Genomic DNA, 23,022 nt, shown 5'->3' with positions numbered 1-23,022 from the left:
GAACACCAATCTGCTCCTGATGTGCTGGTTGGTGCCTTACATGGCAGCCACCACCAGCAGTATATGAATATATATAAAATACTGTAAGTTGCTTTGGACAAAAGCATCTGCTAAATGCCCTAAATGTAAACTTCCATTATACCTTTCAAATGTTCAGTCTATGGGACTCATTGTATTAAAAATAACAAATTACAAAGGAATTTTTCAGCAAAACATGTGTTTATTTGACTTTTTGATTTCACTTTTGGCTGGACTCTGACTTGGATGTGGATGCTCTCAGAGAAGAAAGGCGGCGCCTCTTGGCGATCTGTTCCTGGCGCTTCTCCTTGGCCTCCTGTTTGCAGGAACAAAAGTGTGTCAATAAAATGTTTCAAAACATACAAGCAGCCAGTCAGGTCCTCCACTGCACAGCAACATCACAACCTGAACCTGAGCACTTCACAATATTGGTTTACTGCTGAAGGCAAATCTTTGAAAAAAAGGTAACCAACTAATGAAGCACACTGCCCTATACATGGATTTGACTTTTAAGAGAATTATGTTAAAACAAAATTAATAACTTTCTAATCAAAATACGATCCAATCGTATTAGTAAAAAAAAAAATATAAAAACTTTTGAAATGAGGAATCTAAACAAAATGACAATCCACAGAAAATGTTGCAAAGATGACCTCCATGAAGATAACGTTTCTGTGCAGCAATGAATCTTAATCTTCGATCTAGTAGTTTCCCAATGTGAAGGATTTTTCACCATGTTTCACCAAAGTTCTCACTGATATATGATGCAATTTAGAGCTAACAAAATTACCTTCATCCTCTTGGCCAGCAGCTTGGCGTACTCAGAGGCCTCCTCCTTGTTCTTCTGGGTGCGCTGTCTCTTCAGGGCAATGCGGCGGCGCTTGTGCTGCAGCACACGGGGCGTCACCAGTCTCTGGATCCTGGGAGCCTTAGTTCTGGGCTTCTTGCCTATCAGACAGATGACATCCGGTTATTATAATGAGAACAAATGTGGTAGATTGAGTTGGGTGATGGTGCATGATATTCCCATTCACTCTAATAGCTCAAGTGCAGGAAAAGTGCCAAAATGATGAGCATCATCAAGACCAAAACTTCATTGGAACCAAAAAGAAACTTCTACATTTTATGTTCCCACATAAGCTTTTTTTAAAAAAAGACAATCCCATTAAACCATGATTCAATTTCTACAAATCACATTCAGCACCAACCAACTATACTGTGAGACCACAAAGCTCTAAATAGAAGTTTATCTGCCATTTTTGTTTTCCTGACTCAAGTTTAGTATCCAGTACAGCTGTTCCTGATCTTAGCCTGTACAGCAGACTTTGTACAACCAGAAAAAAGAAATGTTGTCACCATCCTCAGTGATGAAAGCTCTATTGCTACATAATGCATAGTGAGCAGCTGACTTCAACACTGCACACATTATTGTTACTGACATATACTTAACTTTGTGATGTACAGAGTTGACAACAGCTTTAACGCTCTAAGCAGGACTCCTTTTCCAGAACATATCCTGATGAAGCCGAAAAGTAAAAAGGGCTTTTACTCTGGCGTTGCATCAGCTCGTCACCAAACACCCTGTGTATTTGATCTACTCACGCAACCTTCACAGTAAGGATGTCGTAGAACATGCTTGTCTCCATCATTACACCTGCATTGTCACTAATGTCTGTATGTACCATTTAGAATTCAGGTAGGGGCTATTCTTAACCAGTATTGTCTTTTGAAATGATAAATGCATAATTTCTGGGCGCCGTTTAGCTCAGTTGGTAGAGCGCGCGTCCCATGTGCCGAGGCCCTGCAGCAGACCCAGGTTCCACTCCCGGCCCGGCCCCCTTTGATGCGTGTCACTCCCCCCCTCTCTCTCCCCCTGTTTCCTGTCATATCTTCAGCTGTACTGTCAATAAAGCCATTAAAAAAAGGCCATTAAAAAAAAAAAAAAAAAAAAATGCATCATTCCAATCCTCTGCCCCCTTCTTTTGTGTATATGGTCAATGATTTTATTTTACTCAAAAAGTAAACCCAGACAAACAGAGGCAGAGAAGCAGCAAGAAAGATTAATGTTCTTGGTGACCCAAGTTTTATCTGGAAAGGAACAATTCAGCCTCTGACTGCTTCATAAAAACAGAATTTTAAGAATGAAAGAGGGTAATAACTACACGTGTATACAACTTTTACACTGGTAAACAGTTAAGCTGAAAATTGGTAGAGATATCACACAAGCAAAAGGCTTAAGAGACAAAGCCTTGCAATATTACACCAAGAGCCAAGCCATTCATATAATATATTAAAATATGTATTCACACTGATTAAGGTCATCCCAAGTATTGTAAAACTATATTTGAGCCTAAGCCGCATATCCCTGGTCCCTATTTTTTTTTACCTTGAATGAACCAGCGTCCTCTATTAACTCATGTTTAACGGGTCTCATTTGAGCTTCATTGACAGATAAAATACCCAGTAAAGAGCTATACTCTGATCACTAGAAGGCTAAATTAAAACCGGCAGTGGGAAACAGCTCTATTCTCACCTTCTTTAGTCAGGGGTCTCCTCACAACATACTGCCTAACGTCATCCTCCTTGGCCAGGTTGAAGAGCTTGCGGATCTTGCTGGCCCTCTTGGGACCAAGACGGCGAGGGACGGTGCTGTCGGTCAGCCCGGGAATGTCCTTCTCACCTGAGGGCAAGCAGACCAGGAGAAGATGAGTCAATCACGATGATTTAAGTGAAGTTCACTTTATAAAATTGCACTGCGCACATCAAGTAATTGCATAAATTTCAACAATCATAAAGAAATTAAGTCAAAGCACACAAGAAAGTCCAGGGTACAGACAAAGACACAGCTGCCTGCCACTGCAGAATGACAAGAGACTGTACACTTTGTGGAAAATCTGGCCATGCTTAATGGCATCTCATGAGTACCAGACTCAGTTTAACAGGGAAAAAACCAACAATTCCCTGCTTCATCTTAGTCGTGTTATAACAGGGCAACAGCTCTAGTGCCAGTCTGATACTGGTGCAGACAAGTCAATGACAGAGCAATGCAGTTCAACCATCCACGGTTCCAGGATCTGGTTGCATCTGGTAAAGCAGCTCCACAGTTACTTTGGCAACACGCTGTCCCCCCTTAATGACTACAGACCAGTCAAAAAGGGTCTACTGGTGTGCCATAAACAGAATTTACAACTGACAGTTTTTGTCATCAGAAACAAGTCTACACTGTGTAGCCACCAAGAATTAACTGCAGGTTAACTTTCTGAATAAGATGTTATAAATCATAAATTAATCCTTATAAGCCAGATGGATAATGTTACCTTTCTTGACGATGACCAAGTTGAGCACGCTGAGATTGGCATCAACGATGCAACCACGGACAGACTTGCGCTTGCGCTCGCCAGTCCTGCGGGGACGGTAGCAGGAGTGTCCCTTGCTGAGCAGCAGGCGCACACGGCCGTGGGTCAGCACACCCTGCTTCATGGGGAAGCCCTGCTTGTCGTTGCCTCCGCTGATGCGCACCACATAACCCTGCAAGAGAATAGAAACCCAGCTGTTACTCCACTGCTTTTCTGTTTAAGATACCCGTCACACAGAGATGGCTTCTGAATATGCCAACTTGTGCTCCCTTACAACCTCTCTTATCCCATGACCTAGAAATTACAATCACTGACAACCTTTAAATCTATTAAATGCACTGAGAAGAGAGGAGCTTGGGAGGACGTTTTAAGGTACGGATGCAAGGACAAACAAAACTTTTTTAGTCATCATAGGAGAAAATCAGCTTGAGTGTCTGATAGTATACACACATCGAATGAGAGAGCATTGCAGTTCAACCATCCACTGACCCAGGCCCTGGTTGCATCTGGTAAAGCAGCTCCACAGTTACTTTGGCAACACGCTGTCCCCCCTTAATGACTACAGACTAGTCAAAAAGGGTCTACTGGTGTGCCACAGTCTGCATCATGAGTATATCCCACTCACAGCAAGGAATACTTAAATGTACACTAGAAAGGTCACTTCAAGTACAAAGACATCAAAGAGTGAATATCATACCTTCCACTCATCTCCCAGAGGGTCAGCGGACACTTCAGTGGCCATACGCTTCTCGTAGAAAGTACGCAGCTTTCTCTCATCATCGACTTCAATCAGCTTCTGGCAGCCAGTAGCGGGGAATGAGATGTTCAGCTGAAAGAGATACACAACGTGAATGTTACTACATGTACTTCTGCATGCTGGGGTACACACAGGTCATGGCAGGTTCCCAACAGTCCTCATCGAGGCAGGTGTAGCGGGTAATGCTAGCTGAGAGTTGTGAAGAGAACATTTGACATTTCAGGGGAACTTGTGAGACTTGATTGATCCTCTAGTTCGTCACTGTAATAATTATAGATTAGCGTATTTGAGCTAAAGCTCGACTTGGAGATTCAATGGCTCGGAGGCCTGTTAGCTTCTCTGCCGGCTAACTGATAGCCCGCTAACATTAGCTGTCAGTACACCGCTAGCATTAATATAACCATTGAAACTGCGTAAATTGGCAACGCGGATAACACCGAAAGTTTAAATTGAGTCGGCTAAAAAGTTTAGATGCTCTTTAATGCAGTTAACTGAGACTTGAGCTCGCTGCACATTGCGCTCAGTGTGCGGCCATGTTTCCACAACCACTAGCCGACAGAATCCTCAGCGCTGGATGCTATATCACAATCAAAGCTCATCCTTCGTGTCAGATCCGTGAATGTAATATTTAACTACTGCGCTTTATAGTTCAGAACCATGGCATCTACAACACGGGAGTATTTTAACGAAAACACCCTCAAATAGTGATTTATAGTTAGGGAAACATTGTACCTTCATTTTGCCAAACCGGCCCTACGACGGTCCGCCACGGAAAAGAGAACGGATATCCGCTCCGTGGTCTCACATAGGCCTGAAATGTTCTCGCGATAACTGGCTCACTGTAACGTTCTCATCAGACTCCAGCTGAAGGTTATTAAACAAATTCAAACCAAAGAAGCTCCAGCGAGATAACAAAAAGGGCATTCAACGAAATTATAATTATACATGTATATTCTCATCTTTAATTTAAATATCTGTGTTAAAAAAATAATAATCAAAAAGTAAGTTTCACCTGAAAAGAGACACATTCCAATAATGTTGTCAAAATAATTTGCTTCTTAAAAAACATATCTGGGTTATCTCATTTATTTATTTGTTTGTTTCATTTTCTTTACACTTTAAACATGACAGAATAAAGCTAACCTCCGCACGTGAGTGTGAAACTTATGAAAACTTGAACGCCTCTGAAAACTCACGGCAAGACAAATAAATTACATTAGCAAACTGATCACAATAATCGATGGTTATGATCATGTAAGTAGCCTAAATTACATCAACACAATGAGGGCATTATGGAGTCACTGAGCATGCGTCGGCCAGAGGGCGCCAGAGAGTAACTGAGCAGCTGTGAGGTCAAGATAATAACCATCCCAGTCCAGTCAGAGAGAAACCCTTGGTACGCTGCACAAGTAATGTCTCAAATTATTAAAGTCTCAGAGTATTATTATTGTTTATTTAATATAACACCTTGAGTCTGTAGCAGTTCACTGAAGCAGAACTGAGGATATGTCATACTGTTGAACAAAGTTCCTCATTTTACAGTGTGAGAAACTTACCAAAAATAACTTCTTCCCTTAATTATGTTTTCTTTTAGAATTAATTCTAGAAACTGAATGACAAGCTGATATGTTTTTACATTATTACCCACACCTGTGTGGATAAAGTATTATCAGTAAGAAAAAAAAGAACAAATTATGTGAGTGGCCCCTGTCAGTGGTACAAAATATATCATAGTATCTTATTATTATTGATGCATGAACATGTATGCAGTATTTTAACAATCCTGGTCCAGATGGAGCTTATTAGCTTACTAGTCTCAATACCACTGGTTATCTTAATTTACTGTAAAACAAAGAATTGTTTTTTATATACTCATGTAGGATCTTAGAATCTGAAAATCAGCTGCTGAATAAATGCACTAAAGAGGGCAAAGAAATCCAATTAAGTAGAAGTGCGAAATATCATCTCATGGAGATAAGATGAGATAACTATTATTTATCCCCTGCCAAATTGTTGTGCATGATAGATGTAAGTATAATTTGTATAAACACACATTTAAACCTCATATATAACTAAACAGATGTCGACAAAATTCAAAATGCACACAATACAAAGAAAATAAACAAGGATTATAAGTTCCTCATATCTCAAGATGCTTCTCAGTGAGGTGTGTAGTTATTTAGTCTGTGGTGTGAAGTGGCATTCAGCTATGTATGGACAGTAATATGTTTCTATAAGAAGCACAAGTGTACACTACACAAAATTCTTCAGTGATATTAGGATTTGAGTTCATATATGTATGTGCATGGATATGCAATGAAAGTCAGATGAAATGTGTTGCATTATTTTGGGGGAATCACAAGAATTACAATTCAGATATGTCATAGAATAAACCATCAAGGGTAACACTAAAATATCTCAAGTCCCTCACTCAGTTTGAGTAGTGTACTTAGTTATTAAGGTGAAAACAAAAGCATGTTGTTAAATGAATCCCGGATGTAAAATTGTGTTTAACGTGTTTAATCATTACGTTTGTTTAAAGCTAATCAATCACTTCTCATTTTGTTGGTTTGTTTAGGTAATATATTAGAATATAAATAAAAAATAAAATAAACGAGGACTTCCGGAGCCGAGGCCGCTGTGGTCTCATTTCACCGAAGACGGAAGCAGACGGGAGCGAACCCTCTCGCCGCGCTCGAACACTCTTTGGCCAGAGACGGAGCAGCTGTCAATGCACAGCACAGAGCGTCACGACAGGCAGGACAGGAACCTTTGTGGACGGACCGACGCTTTAAAAATGCAGCTCAGCGACAATTTATGTACTCTGTCACACTGTTGGATGTGCAATACGTGTCAGGTCGCAAACGATAACATCTAGCGGGGGATACTGACTTTTCCTCCTCGAGTGTTTTTTTTTCTTCTCTTCTTTCTTCTTCTTCTGGTCTTCGCAGTGTTGTTGTCTGCTCGGCTCTCACTGGTCCATCCGACAGAAACTAGTCCAGACATGAGTAACGTTAATCTGATTTTTTGGGACCAGTTGCAGGCTGGCAGCTCCGAGGTGGACTGGTGTGAAGGAAATTACCTGATATACCCCAGCATCGCAGAATTTTACAACACGGTCGGTGTGAAGGTCTCGTTGTGATTGTTTTTGTTGACAGCTAGACAAACCCGCAGCTTCTCTGGCTTTGTGTCTGTTCTTCTGTGATGCACTGCTTCTCTTATACAGTTCTGTATATGACTCCCCTAGTTAGCCACAGCTAGCTTTTAAGTTACACCGTCACCATGATGTTTTTAAACTGTTAGCTTCAGGTTACAGATCCTCCTTTTTTTTAATCTTTAATTTTATTTGCTCTGGCTGATACTTTGTTATAAAACACTGATCAACTTCTGACAAGCACGTTGTCACTGAGCCGACACGATCAGTCCAGATGTGATGTAATGTTTTTTTTTTTTTTTTTTTTTTTGCTCATTGCTTTTCCGTTTGTTTTATCATTTCAGATCAGCAACATTTTGTTTTTTGTTTTGCCGCCCATATTAATGTGCTTGTTCCGCCAATATGCAACACATTTCAACAGTGGGATCTACCTCATATGGATTCTGCTGGTTGTGGTTGGTAAGTTGGCTGTCTGTCTGTCTGTCTGTCTGTGTGGTGACCTTTTTAACCTTTCACGTTTCTGTTCACTTTTTCTAACTTCACTTCAGCCCAACAGACAGAAAACAATAACTAGTGTTTATCCATGTCTATATGAAATGTTTATATTTTGTAAAAGGTGCGCTGTGTAGTTTTGGGGAAGAAATGTTAATCAAAAGAGGAATATCTTCATTGACTATTTTTTTAATTATTTTAATGCAAACTAAAACAAACTCTTTGTTTTCATGAGTGAATAAACAAACTGAACTTAAAGGACAACTGTTTTTCTTTTCCACCGAAATTAGCAGGTCTACGCTGTTTTTTTTTAAGGAAGGCCAACCTGCTAAAAATCGCCTACTGACTCATTCTCACCTCCAGCAGGCAAGACAGCCACGTCTGTGAATTATATCTGACTCGCGTCATGTTGTGCGCCACTGACGTCACGCTTTGCTTCACAAATTCGCCGGAAACAGTTCCAGTCCGGTTTTTCCAAACTAGCCGAATAACTTCCTGTTTAGTGCCCGGCGAACTTGAATGAGGATACAGTGATTGGACTGTGTGGCTCTTCTAGACTTTCCAAATGTTATCGGACTGAATAGCTCAGATTATGACAGTGAAACGAGTCATCTTCGCAGAGGTTGTGACGCTCAAAAAATGTATCCATCCTTTTACAGACGCTTTTCTCACAATGTTAGGCTACGGGCCGTAGGGCATCAGTTCACGTTGTAGTTACACGGTTTGGCCACTACTGAAATTGGCTTCAACCCCGACCCACTTCCTGGTGTCATGAATAGACCGCAGGAGACCGCATCCCAAATTCCTTCCTAAATTACAGGCCACCGCAGGATGTCGATAATGCGTCATCTCTTCACACCGAGGTATTTGACCCGGGTGTAAATGCAGAGGGTACACATTCCTATTGCGCACAAAAAATCTTAGCGGGTTTAAGTGGGATTTTTGACCAGTGGAAAAGTGGTATATGTTTATTTGTGGCAGGCGCTGCGCCCTTTCTAGCTTCAAACTGTGTTCTGGGACATTATTTTCCCCTGAGAACAGCTTTTCTTCTCCTTAAAAACTGCATAGTGCTCCTTTGTAAAGCTGCTATTTGTAAAAAAAAAAGAAAAAAAAGAAGTAGATTTTTAAATGTTGAGCTAGTATTACATGTGTTTTATATATGACTGTGAATCTGATATTAAAACATGTTTTATATCTGCTGTTGGCTTAGATATACAAAGCATGTGTCAGTGTGAGGCCTATCATAAGAAAAGAAAAGAGAAAATGTGCTACAGTCTGTTGGATTAATCAGTTGGTCATTATGATGTAAATTTGCAATGATTTAGAGAATAGGTTAATTGCTGAAGTCACACTGAAGCAACAAGTGTCTGGTTTTCTTGGTCTTCCATGAAAGTAAACTTATTATTTGGGAGGTTTTTCCTTGTTGCTTGCGGTTACATTACATCAGCTTTGGCTGTGGATTTTGTGAAAAGCAGTTTGATCAATTCAGTGAGAAAATAATCTGCGGATCATTTGAGAATGAAAATAATCTGTAAGAGTACGTTAGAGCTGCTGTGATTGAAATTGATTAATTTTCAGCTGTTAAATGAACCGCTATTTTGATGATGTTTGTACTCAGTTTGAGGAATTCTTTCAAAAGATTTAGCGCCCTAGGAGGAGTTTAATCAAGTATGACCCCAAACTTTTTTTACACAAACCCCAAGACATTAAAAATACCTGACTTCTAAAACAACTTTATGGACTTTTGTGGACATGTCTGCAAAGTTTTGTGAGTCCTCAAGCCATCGAAATTGTGATTTTGCTAGATAAACATGTGAAACAACACCCTAAAAATAAAATGAAATGTGAATATTTCCTGCTGTCTTTACTCCTCCCTGACAGTAAACTGAATATCCTTAAATTGTGAACAAAACAAGACATTAGAGGAAACACTGCTCGATATTTTTTACCATTTCCAAACATTTTAGAGACAAAACAACCAATCAATTACACCATACACACTGTAAGTTGCATGTAAGTGTACCAGCAAAAAAAAAAAAAATCACTGCTGGGACTCATTGGCCTCCGTCACTGTTCTCAGTTGTAGCTTTAGGGTACCCTGAATCATTTTTGCTCTCTTGTACAGACTGTGACTGGGCTCATTCATTGGCGGGATGAATAAGCCCATTGCCAAATGTTTCATTTGATTGGACACAGTAAATTCAGTCTTAAATGGCGCTGCTGTATGTAAATGACAGTCCTGAGGAGATTACAGTTGTTCCCTCGCTGCTGTTATGAAAACAGTCGGAGCTGCAGCGTCAGCAGAGATAACCTGACAGACCTCCCTCTGTTCCTGACAGGTGACCTCAGCAGGCCACGGCAAACAACTGCAGCTCATTTGCATAGCTGAGTTAGCCACAAGAACACGAACAATGGGTCAGATGTGCGAGAGGTCATTAACTCTGGTTCTGCACGGTGTGATGTTGTATTAGTCTTGTCTTTTCACATGACTAAGTGCGCCAACTGAAGGGAAATGAAAGCAGCCCTCCAATTTCAGTCGTTCTTGTTCCATAACACGACAGCTCTGACTACATTTTCAGGGATCTGAAGGCGGGTTAAAACTCCAAAACACAGCTTGCAAGGGTTTACACGGTTTCATCTCTCCTCCCCTGTCTCTCTTCGAGATGAACTTTGACATGAGCAGAAAAACAAACCTATATGTTCTCGTATGACGACACCATTCAGCCTCTTTTCTTTCCAATTACAGACATTTGTTATGTTCTCTCATAATTTAATAGATTGGTTTATAAAATGTCAGAAAGTTGTGAAGAAGAAGGTCTCAACTTCCCGGTCCAAACCGTCCAAAAATCCCAAATATTTTGTTTACACTAAGAAAAGCAGCTAATATTTACACTTCAGATCTTGGAACCAATTAATGTTTGGCTTTTTTTGGTAAAAAAATTACTTCCATGAGAAAGTTAAGAGTCTGTATATGTTCGGTCCCTTTTTTTTTTTTTTTTAGAAAAAGAAGTTTGTGCAACTGTAGGAATCTCCTGCAGAGCCTGTTCTCAAAACAGATTGTGCTGATAACAGAAGGTCTGTTGGGCCGTGATAACAAACGGGCACCGACCGATCCATCCCTCCTCAGCACTTTAAAACTCACAGTAGCACCGCTTCCTATTTTTAACTATCTGTAAAGGTTTTGTGTTGTTCTCTGCCAAAAAACTGCAGGTGTTTGTGAGTGTTAGAGGCACAAAATGAGTAACTTTATAGAAGACTGCCGGTCAGGCCTCACTGAAGTCCCTGAAGTTTGCCACTTGCTCCTTCCAACACATGCGATCTGTGTGCGTTTCATTTAGAGGTGACATTTGTAACGTTTTCATCATGTTGGTCACATTTGATAAGTGGAAATGGAAACATGTCAGCTGTGCATTTCGTAAAATAAACACAGTTTTGCAGTTTTTTAGTTCCTGACACAAAGTTCATAAGGTTACAGGCTTCATTTGTTTATCATTTCACAACATTGTAGTTGCAAAACTAAAGAGATTGTGTCCTTTTCAGCTACATTTTTTTGACGCAATCTCTTTGACCTTTCTTTGCTTTCTTTAAAAATTGACATTTATAAGCATTTTTTGAAAGGACACAATCTCATAAACACACCGATGACATCTCTCTTTTCTGACAAACTTTTTTTCTTGCTTCTGCCTCTCTGTCTTTCAGGCATCGGATCGACGTATTTTCACGCCACCCTCAGCTTCCTTGGCCAGATGCTGGATGAGTTGGCGATTCTCTGGGTGCTGATGTGTGCCATCGCCATGTGGTTTCCCAAGAGATACCTGCCCAGGATGTTCAGGAGGGATCGGTATGTTGACCAGTGTAACGCACCATCCGAATAATTACCTTCTGAGGCATAAAGGTTCACCCTAAAATCAAAAATGCACATTTTTCCTCTTACCTGTAGAGTCTTTTTTTTAATCCATCCATTGTTTTGGTGTGAGTTGTTTTGGAGATATAGGCTATAAAGATGTCTGCCCTCCTTTTAATACAATGGAACTAGATAGCACTCAGCCTGTGGTGCTCAAAGTGCTAAAAAATACATTTGAAAAACTCAACACTAATGTCTTTTTTCCAGAAATCTTGACCTGGTTAGTCAAGATAATCCACAAACCTTGTTGGGAGCAGTTTTAATAGAGGATGAGAAGTTGGCTAACAGGATAACAGCCGTGCTCGCAAATCACGTTCATTTTCAAGAGCCTACACCAAACACTTGCTGTCCCGATCGTGTCAGGAAGTGAATTAAACCAAACGGCATAGACCAAAAGAGACACACAAAAGGGTGGATTTTAGATTTTATTTAATCTACATTTAATCTACATCATTTAGATTTCTGGGGTGAACTGTCCCTTTAAAACTGGCATATGCATGCGGGTTTTCATCCAATTGCAGTTGGCTTACAGGCCTTCAACTGATCAGTGAACTCAGGAGGAAACTCTCTCTGCATTGTGTGACTTTTCTCTAGTGTTTCCGGAGGACATACAGGATGTTCTCACATGTGAGTGCTGAGCAGGTTTGTCTGTGCAGCTCACTGTTGGCCACTGAGTTGTCATATGATGTTTCCACTGCCTGTTTAATAATAGGCCCGTCTGAGATAGCTGACACCAGTAAAAGCTGCATCACATGTCTTTACTTCTCTTTCCATTGTCACAGTCGTCGCGGCCACTCTTTCACTTCAGCCTGTCACTTTGAATATTCCCCATGTTTTTTTATAATTATTTCGGGTTAGGGTGTTAGAGTGCTTTCTGTCTAAGAGCCAACGTTCCATATGAATTTCACCACAGAGGGCAAAACTCTGTTCTGACATTTTTTTTTTTTTTTTGGCTCTTCAATCTAGGTCAAGGTTCAAAGTGGTCATAGGCATCTTGTCAGGGATCACCACTGGGCTGGCCTTCGTCAAACCCGTCGTCAACTCATTGTCACTCATGACCCTGGGCATCCCCTGCACCGCACTGCTCATCACTGAGCTGAAAAGGTTTGTGAACATGTTTTTTTTTTTGTTTTTGTTTTATAATAACACAGGTGATTGAGGTCAGGTGAAGGTGCAGCCCTGATCCCCCATGCCATGTATGCACCCATGTTTCTTCGTCACTTCAAGGGTGGCGCAGGATTTTATCCTCACTCACCAGCTTGACTCTAGTTCTGAGAGCGAAGAAGTAATCCTTTACAAACTTAAGTGTTGTTTAATTAACTTTAATGAAAAAGCCCTTTCTCAGTTTGAGTAACTTTTCCAATTGATGTTTTTATGTACCCACCCCTAGTTTTGATCAAGGTTCAGGACTGTGGGATGATTGATTGTCTGCATGTTTAAGCAACACAGTTTATTCAACAAGAGTGGGTTGCACCACTATTTTGAAATCCATTGCATCCACTCTAAATTTTGTTGAAGCCTCAAGTTTAATTTGAATTCTAAACTCAAGCTTGCCTTAATTAGCCATAGAGCCTGTAAAAAAAAGACCGTGGGATGTGGCCTTTTATGACAACCTTAAAAAGTGACCTTGGAGTTTAGAATCTTAATCACAGTATGTGTGTTCCTTAAACTGCTAGCTAGTGATGCACTAAATCAGGCTACATTAAAATTTAAGAAATGTCTTAGTAAAGACTTTAGCAAAAGAAATAAATCAGTTGCTATCAGGGAAATCTGAAGCATGTCCAATCAAATGCAATACTCTGTAGCTCCACAGGCTGCAAAATAACTTCCTAAGATAAATAGTTTTCAGGAGGCAAATGATAAATTGTAACTTTCCACACAACTTTTTGTAAATGTAGAAATTACTTTGTCTTCTTTTATTATTTGTTTTATTGGTTTATTGACCCTTTTTTCCATTACAGATTGTACTCCATACAGGCTACATGTATTTGCAAGTTAACATGATCTGCAGCAGTTAGTATTTCTTATTGTTTCCTAACAACTAAACTCCTCGTAAGAATGCAACCCGTTCTAATTCACCGATGCGTAAATCTATACCATTTAAACATTCATGCTGTAACTACCCTACGCTAGACTCAGAGGGACACTGCAGCAGATGAACGACCGTGTCTGTGTTTCAAAGTCGTCTGTTCATTTAGAAATCAGCTGCTGTGATGTTAATTTGTCAAAAAATAAAAATAAAACCGTGTCAGGATGCAGTCTCTGTGGTCAAGAGTACATTAATATGTCACCTTTGCCCCTTTGTGCCCCCAGTCTCTGATGACATGTTGCCTGTTCCTAGCTAATTATAGGGCGTCATGATGTGAAAGAATGTTCCTGAAAACACACAACAAACTGCTCATGCCCTTTTTTTTGCGTGCGTGCCTCTAAAGCCTTCTTTCGTCACAGTAATGTGGAGCTGCTCCTTTGTTTTTCGTTTCCCACATCCCTTCCTCACCGCCCGCCACTCTTTTAACCTTCAGTCATCTATTGTTCAACCTGTTAGCAATTCTTGACATTTCTGCAAGTGCCAGTCATCTACAGAGGCTGCCTGTTTTTGTTCCGCTAAGTGGGAGAGAATTCCCGTGGCCCTTGGCTGATGGACTTTTGCCCTTAGAAACGACGGACTGCTTTGTTGTTGTTGTTTTTTTTTTACAGTACGCCTGTTGGCACCCATTCAAGTCACTTCCAGTTGGACAAAAACAACCTGTCTTATGTACAGGACATCCATTACAAAGATTACATATATTATTATTACTGGGAAGTGTTGAACTAATAATTCCAGTCACAGTTTTGCAATAATAGCTGACTTATTTATGAAGGTCAGGTAGCAGTCGAATGTGGTTATGCCTGAAAAATGAGTCCGAGTGAGAGCAAAGTTCATCTTCATACAGTGAAACTAATGGCTGGATACCATCCACAGCCTGTATCATACCAGCTGTGTAATATTTAAAGCTTTAATTGAAACAACAGTTGTTCTTCTTGACTGAAGTCCTGCTCATGTGTTAACCCTCTGCTGTCTCGCAGGGCTTTAAAAATACACAACTTGATAAGGAAGTAGCCCCAAAGTACAAAACACATTTATAAAGAATACTGTTTCTAAAATCATATCTAGTGGAAAAGACTTGTATTTCCTTACATAAGTATTCATTTAGTATGGTTTATTACTACTTCCTATTTTCTTAGTTTTTTCCACTTTTTCCTGTCTGCAACAACAACAGTGTACATTGTATAAGTTACTTTCTCAGACCAGTCAGATGGTAATTTTGAAAATATTTGGAAATTAAACTTTTTTTTGTTAGTCAAAACTGCAGCGTCACTGGTTCAACACTCACGAGAGTTACTTGTGTAAATGAAAGACTCTGGTGAAAGTAAAAGTACTGATTCACTTCTTAAGTAAAAGCAAGAAGGTATAGGCTCTGAAATGTACTCAAAGTATAAATATAAAAAAGTATCCCTGTGAAGGACATTTCTTTTGGACATTGTGTGAAGCCAGCTGAATATGATATGTATGTATAATATATGATATATAATAATGTCATATTAATGATATTGTAATAATATTATTCTTGATGTCAAATACCGACATCTTGAGTTGGTAAAGCCTCCTGCGCACAGCAACAAATAAAGAAAATGAGAAAATCCAGTCAGACGGCTGCATGGTCTCTGCAGTCACAAGTCACTGACACATCTTTTATCTCCCTCTCTGTCTGTTTTTGTCGTGTTACATCATTTATTCTCGCTACGCCTGCCAGGCGTCATGACACTGATGGGTTGAAATCAGCCGTGTGATGTTGGGAAGTCGGCATTCAATGACGCAAAATGAAATTAATTGATGATTTCCCTCAAATGCATTAATACAGTGAAAAAGAAAATAGTTTTGTTACTCAAGTACAGATACCTGAAAAAATTTACCAAAGCACAGTAATTAAGTATTTATACAATATGCTTATGCTTACTTAACCTCAGAATAAAGTACTTTAGATAATCTGGCTTGTTTACATCCAGTCTGATTGCCTGACGTCTCGTTTCCTGTCCTGTCAGACTTGCGTCACCATGTTTACACATCAAAATATCAACGATACTCTACTATGTGCTGTGATTGATTAATCCAGTCTGACATTCTTTAATAGAGTATAGACGTCTAGTATGCATCTATGCCTTTACAGCACTGAAACCAGTGTATGCAGACTTATCTCCTGTGTCTTTGATAAATATTTGACTGATCTCGTGGTGCCTCTTCCTTTCTTCTCCCATGAGAGAAAGAGAAGCCTCTCAGCAGTGCCTCACCTCAGATAGACAGACCGGCCTTTCCTTCACTTATCTTTGCCTCCAACAGCTACACTCTACATTATGCTGCTTCTCTCAGGAGAAGTCCTGGTTTCACATCATGTTTCTTATCTGCCACGCTTCTGTTTGAGCTGATGGGCTCAGTATCCCAGATATCCGGCCGCGTGGTGATGGTTCTGTCGGTTGACGTTTGTTAACAGGAAGGGGTGTTGACCAGCTTATGGCAGCTGTACTGTATGTACAGTATATGAAAGCAGATACTGAGTCTATAGCTGACTTAGTACTGTACTTTATTCATCATCAGGATTGGCTGCCACTTGAAAATAATGGATCGAAATACTTACAGTATAATACAATATTGATGACAATTTAATGGCCTGTTTCCCTCCGGGAGGACCTATCACTGGCCATCTATTATTGTACTTCCTGTTGCCCGTGAGCAGCCTTGACACCAGTTTTTTCTGTTTCCACTATCTTTCTTGACCAATTATGTAACATACTGTACAGTTTGCTAGTTTGGTTCATTAATTGACATAGAGTTAGCCTGTAATACCAACAGGCAGCCACAGCAAAAGCAAAAGTCACATAAGCTAGCTTTAAAAGTGATCTTTATGTATAAAATTTCCATGGCGTCTCCTTCTGAGTGATGCTCTTTGTTTATCTGAATATTATTGCATTGTTATGGTTGTTGGGCTGTAGTCCTTTCTGGAAACACTTTCATCCCAACATTCTTGTCTCCCTGAAACAATGGCAACCCAAATTAAGTGCCTGTAAACTGGTATGACTTTATTAAATGTTCTGACCTAAGGGAAGGTGACAAACTGTAACAGTGGCTGCGTCGTCGTGAGTTGCATCGTCATCAGAGTTTAGTCAGGCTTCCTTCCCCCCCCGTCTTTGTTTTGGCACCCGGTGTTTGCCAGTCAGCTGCACGGCTGTGTCTGTGTGTCTAAGGAGGACAAGACTAAGAATAGTTTATCAGCAGCAGTCTGGATTAGCACATGTCTCTGTAGGTCAGTGGTGTGTCCACCAGGAGGTATTTGTGTAGAGACGTAGAACAGGAGACTTGTTGTCACTGTTCTGTTAGGTCCCAAAAATAAGGAGGGTTAAAAAGAAATGTGTGCACCGACAATCATAACAACAAACTGGTATGGACATTGAAGGTGTGAATGTAAAGCACTGACCTGGAGTGACGAACACAGCCTGTTGAACACAGAGCCCAGTGTATTCTGAAAAAGACCTTCCACAATCAATTCTTTCCAATCCAACTAACATTTTACTAAAGTAATTGTGGTTATTTCAGGTACTTTTTTTATTTAGTTTTCATTTTTTCCATGCCCCCAGTTCTATCAGCTGATACTTTTAATGGAAAACTTCCCTATTTGTCTTTGTTTCCACAACAGAAGATTGTGTTAGGCTGCTTTTTTAGCAATGAAATTATCACAATCATCAACTTGCACATTCACGACGGGTTTACAAAATATGATAGATCTTAAATTATTACAATAAATGTGTTTATATTGACAAAGGATTAAATAACTGTGACTGTAAAGGGTTGACTTCTGCAGTTCCTCTCAGCCCTACAGAATGTCTTAAACTAACAGCAGCTGAATGTATAGAGGCAGCTGTTTGCCAACAAGTTCACCCTATCAGTTTAAAAGGGTGATAATGTTGTGTTTACAACTTGTTTCCACTGCCAAATAGCGGCCTCAAGTAAAAAGGGAACCAGAAAAGTGAATTTGAATTGAATGTCTTTCAGGTTTTAGTGTCAAGTGCAAGTCTTGTGTCTCATAAATTGCTTTTGTTTGGAATATTTTGTTGTTTTGTATTTGCACAGATCCTACACATAAGCACATCTAATGAAATCCAATGTAAAAATACAAAAAAAAACGCTGCTGTTGGTCTGATGATGGTGTTACTATACTATGTAATAATGAACAACACTGTAGGTCGCAGTGTATTTATGTGTGTGTTTTCACAGCTGTACACATTTCTCAGTGCTGTGTTCGGTCGTTGCAGGTGTGAAAACCCCCGTGTGTTCAAGCTCGGCCTGGTCTCAGGGATCTGGTGGGCACTGGCTCTGCTCTGTTGGATCAGTGACAGAATATTCTGCGAAATGTGGTCATCTGTCAACTTTCCCTACTTACACTGTGCTTGGTAAGATCAAACACAACACAGAAGAGGCAGTCCTGTCTGAACTGTTGTTAAGTTTATTTATTTTTATGCGCAGTTAATGCACCATTGTGACATTAAAGTGAAATGATTCATATTAAAACTTAAACACTACATAACATATACATATCTTAAAAGTATATTCATCTTTCAATTCTAATGCAATTTGATTCATTTTAAAATAAGTTTTAAAAAAATCCACAGATGTAGTGAGATGATTTCAACTTGCTGCCATTAGAATCAGTCAGTCATTGAAAAAGAAAAAAAGGGAACAGGTAAAACGTGAAAAATATACAAACAAATATGTCAGATATGTGTAAAAGAGCCGTTCAGTGTTTGAATTGAAGCGATGGACTGTCTCACTAATGGATGTGCAAATTTCACGGCACAAAGTATAAAGCATATATTTGTTGGTTCATTCTAACTCCTCTCTCTCTCACACAGGCACATCCTCATCTGTCTGGCTTCCTACCTGGGCTGCGTTTGCTTCGCCTACTTTGACGTCGCGACCGAAGCCCCGGAGCGAGGACCCGTCATCATGTTCTGGCCCAACGAGAAATGGGCCTTCATCGGCGTTCCCTACGTTTCCTTACTCTGCGTCCACAAGAAATCTGCCATCAAGGTGACTTAAGCCTGCTGCTGAACGCTTCCCCACCAGGATGTGTCCAAGCAGTCGGGTTGTGTCCACCGGTGCTCTCGTGACTGGGTGATGTAGCACGTAGGTCTAAACGTGAGGATTTATCTTTTCCTTTTTCTGTCCCTGGTCTGGTTCTCACTACACAACAGTGTTTATGCAACTCTGTCAAAGAACAAAAGGTGTCCTAAATTTGTCTAACACGACACCAAGTGGCTTTTTAAATAGTCACAGTATCAAAGCCAAGTAAACCTTTACAGTGTACTCAGGCTTTCCACAGGCGATCTTGTCAGTATTAGTAATATGCATCAGGCTTCTCTAAAGAGGAGATTTTGTACATTTTGTACTAATTGAAAAAACCTCATTATAAAAGCATTGAACTGCCTTTATAAACGTAAAAAAAATACCAGCATCTCATAGGTGCAGTCTGGCCATCATGAAACCAGAAACAACAAAGCACTGGATTCATTAACTGTGATCAATGTGTTAAGTATCAAAGCTTCATGTTGTGTTGCTTACCTGATCTCACTATGCTCAACACGGCGGTTTATGTTAAAGTAGTGTTATAAGAAGGTATTTAACACCAAGCCTTGTGTGTTTTAAAGAAATACATAATGGAGTCATTTAATTTAAACAACCAGAAACACTATAGGCTTCTTTGTGTCATGGGCGTGCCGTGTTCCTAACCCAGCATGCCGTTGTGATTGTTTAAGATAGTATATGAGAATTGTGTTTAATATATTCCTGTATATATTTAGTGAACTAACAATGTAATATGCAGTTTATTTTCTGTATCATTCATATGTTATTGAATGAATAAGGTACCCTTTGATATTGGCCAAAACCAAAAGTAAAAAAAAAAAACACAGAATGTGAAATTAAGATGCATTGAAATATGCAAGGAAATTATTACTTATTTTGCACAAAAAGAATGGTTCGCAAAAAGCCTTCGGCTGAATACGTGCTGCGTAGCGTTTCAGAACATGATGAGTGCAATTATAACTCAGATATCTGCTTGCTTGTGTACGGCTTTTAATGCTTCATTTTTTTCTCTCACCCAGGCGCGTCAACTCTCAAAGGATAAGTTCACCCAAAAATGAGAAATCAGTCATTCTCTACTCACCTTCATGCTGATGGGAACTCAGGTGAAGGTTTGTAGTCAGGTGAAGGTTTCCGGAGTTTCACAGCAAAATAGCGATGCAGCCTTCTCCTATAAAAGAGAAGTAGACAGGGTCTGTGACAGAAAAAAACACAAAAATAAACATAAAATGGCTCATTACAGCTTGTCTGGCATAATCCAGGTCTCAAGAAGCTTCGGGGTCCCATATTGATTTGAAAAAATACGTTAGTGTGCACCACGTCTGAAGTTGGTGCATGAGCTCAGCCACACGTGAACCACATTTGGGCTCTTGGGTGTTCTGGAGAAATGTATAATGCCGGACAAGCTGTATGGGGCCATTTTATATATTTATTTTGTAAACAAGTCCCCATCTACTTCAGTTGTTTTGAATATTACTGCAATGCTGTTTCACTGTGAAGCTCCTGACTTTCCATCGCAATGAGGGTTAGAAGTAAATGACTTAATTTTCATTTTTGGATGACCTTACGCTTTGAATTTCTATCAGGGTTATTTATTTTAGGTTCAGTGCTTTTGTGCTAATCATCAAAACTATAAAAACTGTGCAAAAAGCCTTAATCAAACGGGACTGTGGACTTCATAAGCAAAAGAAAGGAAGGTTGTATCCTTGTGTGATGTGTCAAACTCTAAAAGGGGAAATGCAGTGTAATGATTGCATTAGATAACAAATAGAAAAAAGAGGTTTATGGTTGTGGTTGCGGGACAGATTAGGTTTGATTACTGTGTTCATGACACTGAAACAAACAGAAATTCTGCGTGCAGAATATAAAAAGGGAAGTTTGTTGCAAAGCTAAACAAGACAAGGAGCACCAAAGCTTTTTTTCACCCCAAACCATTGTTGTAGATGTTCTCGAAAACTGCCTCAAGCTGTTTGACTAATATTGTTTTACTCGTGTCCTCCTGCAGAGGCTTCTGGGAACTCAAACTGCTAAAATAACTCATGAAGGGTCAAATTAAGGATCATGATTTACAAAGAAGTAAAACAACTATTTTTTTTTTTCTGTGATTCTGAAGTGGTATTTTTTAATAACATGAAGTATTTTGTGAAATCCAAAAACCATTTATATTTTTGTAAATGACGCGTAGCCAAATTTGAAGAATGATTTTTGATATTGCATGATTATTACCTTTGTATCGCCAAACATTCTTTAAAATTTTTTGTTTTTTTTAATGTTATCTTCAGGAGAAAATACAGACAGTATTGACAATGTGAACAAAACTGTTCTTGTGCCCAAGAATGCTGACATTGTGCTGCAAATCCTATTGAATCATGCATCGGATCCATGATGATGGATTGTTGGTATGAATTCAGTGAGTCATCCTCAGATTGAAGGAGTGTGTGTGAACAGGACAGCCGGGTCTGACGCTGCCCTCTGCATCGTGATATTTGTCTTGGCATGAGGTTTGATTATGATCTCATAACAGTGAGTAATGTCCTATTTATGGACTTACATGTGTATATTAATCTCAGTTTGTTTTTTCTCTGCTTGCATTGACAATACAGACAAACTGCACAGAGGTATTTATTTTCATAATTTATCCTGTTTTGTTACCAATGTTTGTAATAGATTAGAACAGTAGTACTTTATTTTATTTTAAGCAATAAACCAAGTTAATGCTCAAACTGATCACTGGTGTTTATTTTACATAAAAGATGCATTTAAAGTGTTTTCTCCCAGTCAGTGGTGAAAGTAACTTTATTTACTGAAGTACTGAACCTTGGCACAATTTTGAGGTACTGACTTGTAACTTTATGTTACTTCTATGATGCATTGTTGTAGCTCAAAGACCCTTCATGCTGTCGAAGGTGTTTCCAGTTGTGAGTCTGATTGAACCCACTCAGGCTGGAAAACCCCAGCGTTCCTGAAATAAGTATTTGTTATGTTGTTGCTCACGATCACAGCTTGTGTTTGAAAATTTTTGTATTAAGATAGAAAAAATAAATATTTCTTTTGGCACCTTAAATGCTCCATAATGTGACAATCTAAAGGGACAATTTTGCATTGAGTACATTTACGTTACTGGTACTACTGATCTGTACTTTTACTCAAGTAGAACTTCAACTGCAGAACTTTTACTTGTATTTCTGTTGATACTTTTGCTTATGATAAGGACCTAAGGTACTTCTTCCACACTGTTCACATTCATGACCTTATATTTTATAGCTTTATGTGTCTTACATGTGTTAAGCAGTCTCAGGACTGAGACTCCAATGATGCAGGAGACACATTCTGCCACCAGGAGGCAACATTTTACCCATCCACTTCATTTCATTTCTCTCAGCTGTCTCAGAACTGAGAACTTGAGAACTAGTTACTAAAAGTTAGAAGAAAATTGGAATAGTTTTCACATACAGAGCCTCCTCCACAGCTCTGTCACTGATCAGTGTCTTTGACATTTTACCAAATGACTATGTGTGTGGACATATGTTCAACAAATAAGACAGTATATGCATACTTTGCTTTAAACATGCTTCTTTATTCCTGTATGCGTCATAAAAGGTACAGAGAGCTCAAGTATGTGTTACTGTGTAACCAGCTTAAATACAGGTGATGATACAGTTAATAAAACACAAGAAGGTACAAACAGCAACATAAGAAAAAGAATATATTCCCAGGTGTATTCTAGTGTATCATTATGAAACATATATTCAAAAATAAATTACATAAGTTATTATGTGTGTTGCCTATTATATGAATCAAAAAGTGTCAGATGTGTTCCACACACAAAGATCACTTGAATTAAATATGTGATGTGTTACAATTTCACCCCTTTATGCAGACCTAAAATGCGTGTTTAATATTATGTAAATAAATACAACATTATGAAATTATATGAATTAATACAGTAAAAAAATATAACCACAAAAGTGAAATAATCCAATAACATTTTTATTTTATTTCTATTTTCATTATTATGAGAGGCTTCACAATTCGCTATTGCAGATCATTTTTATTTTATTTTTTTAAATTAAATTTTAAACTGAAAGAAAATCACCATGGACAGACTTTGTGATAAAAAGATATAATGAAATCTAACTGGGGAAAAGAGGGTCATCAAAATAAACACAA

General features: G+C 39.2%; 2 protein-coding genes across 2 annotated transcripts; one reads left to right on the top strand and one right to left on the bottom strand.

Annotated features, from left to right (window-relative positions):
• Positions 1–200: 200 nt before the first annotated feature.
• rps6 (ribosomal protein S6) lies at positions 201–5,018 on the bottom strand. Its single transcript, XM_030434038.1, has 6 exons — positions 4,864–5,018; positions 4,072–4,203; positions 3,336–3,546; positions 2,552–2,698; positions 809–966; positions 201–334 (listed from the first exon to the last, which is right to left on the bottom strand). Exons 1-6 carry the CDS (start codon positions 4,867–4,869, stop codon positions 239–241), a joined length of 750 nt encoding a protein of 249 aa, XP_030289898.1. The 5' UTR covers positions 4,870–5,018; the 3' UTR covers positions 201–238.
• A 1,816-nt stretch (positions 5,019–6,834) lies between these two features.
• acer2 (alkaline ceramidase 2) lies at positions 6,835–21,576 on the top strand. Its single transcript, XM_030428611.1, has 6 exons — positions 6,835–7,249; positions 7,630–7,744; positions 11,477–11,618; positions 12,648–12,785; positions 18,027–18,164; positions 18,624–21,576. Exons 1-6 carry the CDS (start codon positions 7,136–7,138, stop codon positions 18,808–18,810), a joined length of 834 nt encoding a protein of 277 aa, XP_030284471.1. The 5' UTR covers positions 6,835–7,135; the 3' UTR covers positions 18,811–21,576.
• The last annotated feature ends 1,446 nt before the right edge of the window (positions 21,577–23,022 follow it).

The sequence above is a fragment of the Sparus aurata genome, chromosome 1 (genome assembly GCF_900880675.1).
Source record: "Sparus aurata chromosome 1, fSpaAur1.1, whole genome shotgun sequence".
Classification (NCBI taxonomy): domain Eukaryota; kingdom Metazoa; phylum Chordata; class Actinopteri; order Spariformes; family Sparidae; genus Sparus; species Sparus aurata.
Note: the sequence above shows the minus strand (reverse complement) of the source record. Positions and strands in the feature narration are given on the sequence as shown.